Genomic DNA, 9,678 nt, shown 5'->3' with positions numbered 1-9,678 from the left:
GGTTAGCATTGGTCATATTGCACTGCTTGAACTCTTCCACAAATCTGCCAGCTTCCCTTGCAATACACCTTGCTGGTCTGCACTTCCCTTCGTGCTTAAAAGCATTTCTATTTCTCCACAATCCCAAAGCTGTTGTTGCAAACAGCTCCCATTCAAAGTCAGGTGGCTGGTCCATGAGATTCCATACCAGGTCAATGAATTCTCCCTGGTTTGGCATTCTACTTGGTAGCTTAATGCCCGATTCCTTCCATGTCTCTGGTGCAATCCTGCATTCCCGGAAAATATGGCCAGACGTCTCTCTTTCACCACATAAGTCACAACCATCCGAGGCCATAATTCTTCTTTGTTTCAACCTATAGTTGGTTGACAAAACAGTTCTTTTAAGACCATATATTATTTTTTACAATTTGATGACATGTATGATTGTAACCGGTGAATCATCTTTATGGATCTACAATTTTTTTTTTTTTTCACGGTTTAAAACCACGTGTTCGCATCTTATAGCATAGTGAAAGAGATAGAGAAAATTTAGCGAATGGAAATAATGGGTTTTGTGTGATTTGGGTGTCTTTTGTTCTAGGAGCTGGTACGTGTTCATTGAAAATTTAGTGAATTTGAATTGGGTAATTATGTGATTTTGGAGGCCTTTGTTCTAAATGTTGATATAGGTTCATTGCAACTTTAGTGAATTGAAATGTTTTTTACATAGTAATTGTGATATCTTGTTTACAGTTTCAGTTGGACTACTATTGCTATTTAAAGCTATTACGTAGGAGAGCAGTTCTTGGCTTTTTGGGTGTCTGTCACAGCTTTCATGAGTGTGGGGATAATGTATTATAGATGTGCCATTTTTTTGTTATCAGCTGCTAGTTGACCGCTTATTACATAGATCCAATGTTAAATGTGGCAAGCAAATTATTAAATTTGATTATCATGGTAATTAGTATTTTATATTTGTTTCATAATGAGAGTATCCACCAACATATGAGTTTAAGCAAGCGAATGAAGTAATGTGATGATAGTGAATAATGTTGTTTATTAATCCTTGATTTTATTGGTTACATCAATTGTATAATTCTTTCCTAATTAAATTTGTGTGTCGACATGTTGCTTGCCGTTCCATAATCTCCCTCCCTTCAGGCCTTTAGTATTAATTGATGTTAACCTTCATTCCTTGTTTCTTTCCTCTTGTTTCTCTTTAGACCCGCTTGACAATATGCGAGGGACATGATAAAACTGAGACATCAAATGGTGATGTATTAATTTTTCTAGACATGATAAGATACAGGTCAATGACATGCTCATTTGGAGTTTAGTTAGATGCTTTTTCATTCCCCTCCCCCCCCCCCTCCCCCAAGAAAAAAAAAAAACATTAATACTGATCAAGTTTGGTGAAAAATGCAGAAGATTGACCCCCTTTGATGTCAATTCATTTGTCGAGGAAGTGCTTGTGAAGAATGGTGAATGGCTTCCTGGAACTCTTGAAAGATTAAAGGGTTCCTATGTTTTTGTATGTTGTCATGGGTCACGGGATCGACGTTGTGGAGTTTGTGAACCTGCCTTGATTGGTATATTCAAAGAAGAGATAGAATTACATGGTGTTCAAAGTACAGTTTCTGTTAGCCCATGCTCACACCTTGGGGGCATAAGTATGCAGGAAATGTTATAATATTTGGATAAAAAATCAATGGAGAAGTCACTGGGCACTGGTAAGCGGATGTCAGTTGATTTATTTACTTTTACCACTTAATGCGTTCAAGTTTTCATACTCTGTGATTTAGCAGGTAAAGTTTTTCATCCTTCCCAATTATACATTGATCAATTTATTGATAATGGAGCCCTCTTTTTTTATTTTTTAAATCTATAGGTATGGATATGTCTCTCTAGAGGATGTACCCGTATTGCTTGAGCAAGATATTTTGAAAGGAGAAATTGTAGATTGGCTGTGGAGATAATATTCTCATTGCTTCATCCTTTTTATGTGCATGTGTAAACTGTGAGATCTTACAGTTTACAATAAACTGTAAGATCTCTTTCTAGGTAGTTTGCATCTATATCAGAGCTGTATCCACTTTTGATATCAGTTTTAGCTGTATGACAGGAGCATACATGATTTTTATTTTATTTTTTATTTTTTTAGTCATGAAGTTGGGAGGTAAAAAAGAAAATAGTGTAATGGAAAATTGTGCTTCAACTGACCCAGGATCTAGAGTAGATATAAATGAATTTATCCACCCTCATTTATTGTTGCTGCATTGTAGTGTCAAACACTTGCTGGTCCATATTTTGTCTCCAAGCATGATTGAATTCAAATTGTTTACTTGGCTTTACTGAAACATTTGATGGTGCGTTCAGGGGTGAGATGGGATTCTCAAAAGAGGAACAAAAGAAATCCCAAGAAATAAGGATCAAGTTAAATGGTGAGACAAATGTTGGGAAAAATGCTGAAGAACTGTCACAAACGCATAAGAGTGAGAAGGACACTGCTGCTTGTCGATCTCGACTTAAGGTAAAGGGATGTTGTTAGGGAAATGGAAACTCATACTGTTGCCAAAACCTTGTGTTTCCTGAAAAGATAGAAAATCTAGATGCCAATGTGGGTGGAACAAAGGTGATTTCTAATAAAAATAGCAGCAAGGAACTATACTTCGGGATCAAAAGCCTACTTTAGCATGCCCTAGCCTATGAACCATGATTTTAGTCCCCTGAAGCTATGCTATTCTTGACTGAATACAGTCATTCCTTTGGTAATAGATTGACTATGTAACTATTTGTTCTTAAGTTAATTGATTGATCACTTGCAAATATGTAAGCAAAACCATAAAGTTTCTCGTCACATCTGGAAGACTGGAACTCATAAGGAGCCCTACTTTGATAATTTGAAGTATATATATAAGGAAGTGATGTCCCAGTCTTTGGCTGGACTATTTTACTTCTTATCCATTAGACACTCTAGAAACTCCATGGATTGATTGTGTGATGGATTAAACATGATACCTTTGGGTTTTTGTCATGCTCCAAATCAATGATTCCACCACCTGAATAACCCTGAGTGGTGTTGATAGCCCTTGTCTTTATATAATTCTAGTAATACTGAAAATATGACCAACAACACAAAACATTGATCACTTGTGTTTAATTCATTTATTTATTTTGGATAAATTATAAAGTCATTAACATATATCAAAATGTGCAATGCTCTTTCCTCAAAGAGTGCCCTATCCTTGGAGGAAAAGTTCAAACACGAACAGTATTTACAAGACTTTAGTGCTCATCTAAAGCATGCATCCCTAAAATATCAGGTTTTGCATCCCCATATATCCTTTGCCACCTCAAGACTACATTTGGGAACTCTCATAACTCCTTCCTAATTGGGAAAAATGATTACAATGTGCAATCTTAACATGGGTTCTTTCTATTGTTATATCATAGTTCACCTTATAGAAGCCTCAAGGAGGAAAGTAACGATGAGCACGGCATTTTTCTTACATTGTATGCTCTCTCTTGTGTCAATAATTTGATTTTGAGCACATTGCATTGACTCACTCTCTCCATCTCATTTTGTTTATAAATTATTATATTTTGAGGTATTGTCCACATTGAAATTTAATAAATGACATACAATTCTCACAAATTTCTTAATTTACCCTTTAATATATTTGAAATGTCATTTTTTTCCCATTTAAAACAAAACTCTAAATTCATTATAAATGTGGCAAAAAGTACAAGACATGTCAATTAGAATTTAAAGCATGTAGTCTACTTTTCAAGATTGGAATAGACAACTTACAATAATACAACATGCCGAATTCTTAGGATTGATGAACAAGTAGAGATCAATTAAGAGAAAGATTTATCCAATAGACAATCTTAACAATTACATCCAATCACAAATTGACAATGTTAACCATTACATCCAATCACATACTACACGAAAGTTACCCATTTTTTCAAAGGAACTTACCTATTACAAAGATACACATAGCAATATGATACCAAATATTATTCATTATCCATTTTGTCTATAAGTTTTTACATTAAACCCTAAACCCGTTATACACAATGTGGCAAAGAAGACAAGACATGCCTTGCTTGCATTTAAAACTTATCATCTACTTTGACATAATATTTGGAACAGGAAAGTTACAATAATATGTTGCTACATTCTCTGAAGTCTGAGCAACAAGAAGAAATCTATTATGAGAAGGATTTATCTAAGAGATTATCTTAACTATTACATTTAATCACAAATTGCACAAAAGTTATTCCTTTCTTATAGGGACTTGCCTATCACAAAGATGCACATAACAATATGATACCAATCATATCCATTATCAAGTTAGTTCATAAATTATTGTAACAAATCTTAAAAGACAAGAGATGACTTAACTTAACTGCATTAAGATTTGAAACTTGTTGTCTACTTTTAGGAAATGTTTGGAATAGGGAATTCACAATAATACATCACCACATTCTCTAAAAATTAACGAACAAGAAGTGAGCTATTAAGAGAAATATTTATTTAAGAAACAACATTAACAGTTACATCCAATCACAAATTGACAATTGTTTGTTACATTTAATCACAAACTATGTGAAAGTTATTCCTTTTTCATGGGGACTTACCTATCACAGAGATGCAAATTAGAAAAATATCATACCAATCACATTCAATATCTGGTTAGTTTGTAAATTGTAATAATTACTAGTTGTTTAATACATGATGTGGTGAAAAAAACACAACATATCTTGCTTGCATTAGGATTTAAAACTTGTCATCTACTTTTCCGAAATGTTTGGTATAGAGAACATATAATAATACAACACTGCGTTCTCCAAAAATTGAGGAACAAAGAGAGATCTACTAGGAGAAAGATTTATCTAAGATACGAACTTAACAATTTCATCCAATCACAAATGGAGAAAATAAAGGGTTACATCCAATTATAAGCTACATGAAAGTTGTCCCCTTTTTTTTTGGGAACTTATCTATCACAGAGAACTTACAATACTACAACACCACATTCTCCAAAGGATAAGGAACCATAAGAGATCTATTAAAAGAAAGACTTATCTAAAAAACAATCTTAAATACAATTACATTCAATCACAAAATGAGAATCTAAATTGTTACATCCAATCATAACCTACACAAAAGTTACCCCCTTTTCCTGGGGACATACCTATCAGAGATCTCACATAACAATATGATACCAATCATATTCATTATTAGCTCAAATTTTAAGTTTTTATGTTATAAATACGATACTAATCTCATTCATTGATACCTTCTTTTGTAAACCTTTTATATAATAATTGATAATTCAATACTACTAGCTTTAAAATTTGGTATTTGAGACAGTTAAAGTGAATATTATGAATGTCACCACAAACACAATACAAGCACACAAAGTTTAAGCCTAGCTAGTATGAACATTATACTACATCCAAGAACTATAGAGTAGAGTAGAAAAAGAGATCCAAGAGTCAAAAGAGAGAGGCACTCCGACTCCAAGGGTCGAGAAACTCCCCTTGACTCTATTTTTATTATGTACTAATTACAATAGGTCACATTTAGCGGTTGTTGAATTTTTTATCACTAAATCAGTAACAGTTCATCAAAAAGAAACTAAAGGGTCACATCTCTAACAGTCCTAGCTTCCATAGAGATTGGCTAAATGGACCTCCATCAGCACTCTTAAATTCCCTGTTCTTTTGCTTGGAGAGGAAAAATGAACCATCAGAAGATGAGTTCCATAGTAACTTCAGGGAAGTGTGATTTTGTAGATGACAGAAGTTAGATTATTGTTTTGAAAATTGGCATTGGAAATCTGAGTTTTCATTTTGTTATCATCAGCATTCCTTAAAAGCTATTAGGATAAATAAACCAATCTTGTGGTGATCAAAAGAACTGCCCATCACATGGTTCTTCTGAAAATAACGCTGGTGTTAACTAGTGTTTAAGCTGAGCTGAAGCAATAATGCATAAGCAGTTTGGTGCTATTTATTTATTTATTTTTCTGCTAGTCAACCAATTATATCAATTATGGAAAAATTGGTGTCCATATCAAGCATACGAAATTTGATTGTTCAACTTCCACAACATGTAATGTAATGTGGCATTGCTCAATTCTCCAATAAAAGACAATTTGGATATCATATTCACCATCGTTTTGCTTCTGCTGGTGGGCCATTTCTCCTTAATACAAAATGCAATTGTTACTCCTTTAATTAAATCCTCAACCTTAGAACAAATATATATATATATATGTATGTATGTATGTATGTCTAAGCAAGATTTTATTCAACCTTAGTAATCCTACATGAACAAGCAACAGTACAACGTGCGGAAAGGGAGCAAACAGACAAACAAAACTTAAACATAACAAAAAAGAAGAAGCAGAAACACTAAGACAATAAGAAATAAGCCTCACTGGCTACCATACTACAACAAAAACAATAACCACACAATCTAAAACAGTAATGGGATCTCCCACAAACAACATAACACCTTTTCTTGAATAATGTTCGTAGAAGACTTCATGCATAACTTGTAGGGAACTTGAAATTTATACCCTTTGCCTTCTTTGTTGACTGTAATAATTGAAGGTTTTGCAGGGATTACTTAGATATGAGATTCCCACTGCTACAAAGAAGCCAACCACATATCCAATCCCCACTCCTTCCCATGAGAATTATGTTTCCTTACTCTTAAGCTCTGGTGGTTTTGTTGGCAATGGTGGTTTTGAGCATGGCACTTGAATTTGCATTCCACACAACCCACTATTGTTGGCATAACTTCTTGGATCGTTCATTGTATCCATTTGGCTACCTTCTAGAATCTTACCTTTGAGTTTGTTGTTACTCACATCAATAATGTTCAATTGTCGCAGATTTGCTATGGATTGTGGAATAGAGCCTGATAGATTATTGTGTGACAGGTCTAAACTCTCTAAATTCTCTAAATCACCAAATTTTGCTAGTATCCTCCCAAAAAGGTTGTTATGTGAGATGTTGAAAATTTTTAGAGCCTTTAGACTTCCTAATGAAGCTGGAATTTCATCAGAAAGTTGGTTTATTGACAAGTCTAACAAGGAATAGCCCTTGAGGTTGTCAAATGACAAACCTTGCATTGACTTCTTCCAATTCACAATCAGATCATTAGTCTTGAATGACATAACACGTTTTTCCTTGTTCCAATTTCCAAGTATACGAAGAAGTCGGTTTTCCGGAGTTGCAAAATTGGCGGTTACCATATTTCCAAACCTAGAAAAGAGTTCTCCGGGCATTTCAATCATACCAGTAAGATTTCCAAGATTTGTAGGGATTTTTCCAACAAGATGGTTGATCGATAGATCAAGAATTTGGAGGCTAGTAAGATTGAAAATACAATCAGGAATTGAACCTTGAAGGGAATTGTTTCGTAAAAGTAGAATTTGAAGGGTGGATATTTGACAGAGAGAATTTGACAATTCACCTGTGATTTTGTTGTCATGGATGTCTAGGTATTCAAGGTTGCTCATATGAGTAAGATTTCTAGGGAAGCTACAAAATTTATTTTTTCCTAATGAGAGAAATGAAGTTCTTGGGGAAAAGTTTGTTGAAATTTCATCTGAGAATTCATTTGAAGATAAATCAATGATTCGGAGATTTACATTGGAGCTAAAATCTGGTAGAGTGTTGCTAGAAAAGTTGTTGTTCGACAAGTCCAATAAACAAAGGTTAAAATTGGAGATGAATTTAGGAAGCTTCCCTGAAAAATTGTTGCCATCCAACATAAGGGCCACGAGTTCAGTGGCATTAAAAATGTTGCCTGGCAGTTTTCCATAAAAGTTGTTCCGAGACAAGGAAAGAACATGTAGATTAAAGCCAAAAAGTTGAGGTGGGAGAGAACCTGTAAGTCGATTGTCTGACAGAAATATATATTCGACTTTCATTTCAGCAAGCCCTTGTGGGAACATTCCTTCTAGCTGGTTCTCACTCAAGTCCAAATGTACAAGAGTCTTTTGTGTAGAAATCCAATCAGGAATTTTTCCTGCAAGACCACTGGACTTCAGAGACAACTCCAATAGCGCAAACTTTGGCACTATCTTAGCACTGTTTTTCCAAATGAGATTATTGCCACCGATAAGAAGACTCGTCAAGTTCTTCATATCGAACAACCAGGATGGGAATTCTCCAGTGAGCAAGTTGTTTACAAGATTGAGTTTATCCAATTTCGGCAATTTCTGTATGGATGATGGGATTATTCCTGTGAGGTTGTTGGAGCTCAAGTCCAAATCGTCTATGTTAGATAGATTGCCAAACTCAATAGGAATTTCCAATGACAATGAATTGAAGCTTAAGTCCAATGTTTTCAATTCCTTCAAACTCACGATCGAGGTTGGAATTTCACCAAAGAAATTGTTTCCGCTAAAAGACAAGTAGCTCAACTTTGTCATATTCCCTATCTCCGGGGGGATATTTCCATGGAATGAATTGTCAGCCATATCAAGAGTTTGAAGAAACCTCAATTGAAAAAGTTGAGAAGGAAGGGAGCCATTGAAGTTATTGCCACTGAAATCAAGATGCTCTAATTTGCTTAGATTGGCAAAGCCGTCGCGTGGCAATTCTCCTTGTATTTCATTGAAGAACAAGTCAAGGTATGTCAAGGTTCGAATGTGAAATAGCGGTGTCAAGATGGTGGAAGTCCACACTCGCCATGGTGCCCGATAAGGGTTGAGGTCCCCCAGAACTATTTCAACCACATTGCTTGAACTACACTTGACAAAGGGGAACAAACAACCATCTGAGCTGGAATTCCATGATTTTAAGTCATCATCAGTAAGATTGGCGAGAGAGGCTGTAAACTGAAGAAGGGCTTGTTTTTGACATTCAGGAGGACAAGAGAGAGTAGGGGTGAAGAAGAAGAAGAAGAAGATGAAAAGTATAAACATTATTAGTAGGCTGAGGAGCTTTGCCATTCTTGTGTTCCTTTCTTCTTTGTTTACGGACTCAGTGGTTATTTATATAAATTAAGTTGGGAGGAATGGCGTTGGAATACTGCTATGCCGTAGTCAAGTCTTCTTTATTATCTTCTCCACACAACAAAAAAAAAAAAAAAATTCATCTTTATTGTGTCCTTTTTTTTTAATTTTTTTTTCAGAATCCGCAAAATCAAGTCAAGTAGATGGCACGAACTGCTCTTCACTGAGAAAATTTAAAATAATTTTTTATTCTATTAAATTATTTGCTTAAATTTAGAATAATTATATCTTATAACTTATTTACTAAAAACCGTATCTACTCAAAAAAATTTTTCTACTAAAAATAATAACAAATGCTATCATCTTTCAATAATAAACAACTAAATTTTGATAAAATATTATCACAATATTAAAAATTTTGCAATAAATAATAACATATGCTACAATTGAAACTTTTCATCAAATTAAATATCAATAACCATTTGGAATGAATATCTTGTTATTCATATTTCTTTCTTTATCATTTTATTTAATGAGTTTAACTATGATGTTTAGCTTACTTAATTTTATATGAACACATTTCTAAGAAAGAAAACAAATAAAAAAATAACAAAAGACATATGCCATTAAAGTTTCTATTAGATATAAAATTATAAATCTAAAATATTTAAACCTTTAATAAATTAGTGTTTTCTAAGTTACAAATAGAATA

At 34.0% G+C, this 9,678-nt stretch overlaps 1 protein-coding gene and 1 pseudogene across 1 annotated transcript; one reads left to right on the top strand and one right to left on the bottom strand.

Moving 5' to 3' along the window:
- The first annotated feature begins 415 nt into the window (after positions 1 to 415).
- LOC142638792 (uncharacterized) lies at positions 416 to 2,611 on the top strand (annotated as a pseudogene).
- Positions 2,612 to 6,295: 3,684 nt separating this feature from the next.
- On the bottom strand, positions 6,296 to 8,963 carry LOC142641397 (uncharacterized). The gene has a single exon (XM_075815825.1). The coding sequence runs from the start codon at positions 8,961 to 8,963 to the stop codon at positions 6,696 to 6,698; it is 2,268 nt and encodes a 755-aa protein (XP_075671940.1). The 3' UTR covers positions 6,296 to 6,695.
- Between the last annotated feature and the right edge of the window lie 715 nt (positions 8,964 to 9,678).

Source organism: Castanea sativa, chromosome 6 (genome assembly GCF_040712315.1).
Source record: "Castanea sativa cultivar Marrone di Chiusa Pesio chromosome 6, ASM4071231v1".
NCBI lineage: Eukaryota > Viridiplantae > Streptophyta > Magnoliopsida > Fagales > Fagaceae > Castanea > Castanea sativa.
This window is presented reverse-complemented; position numbering and strand designations above follow the sequence as displayed.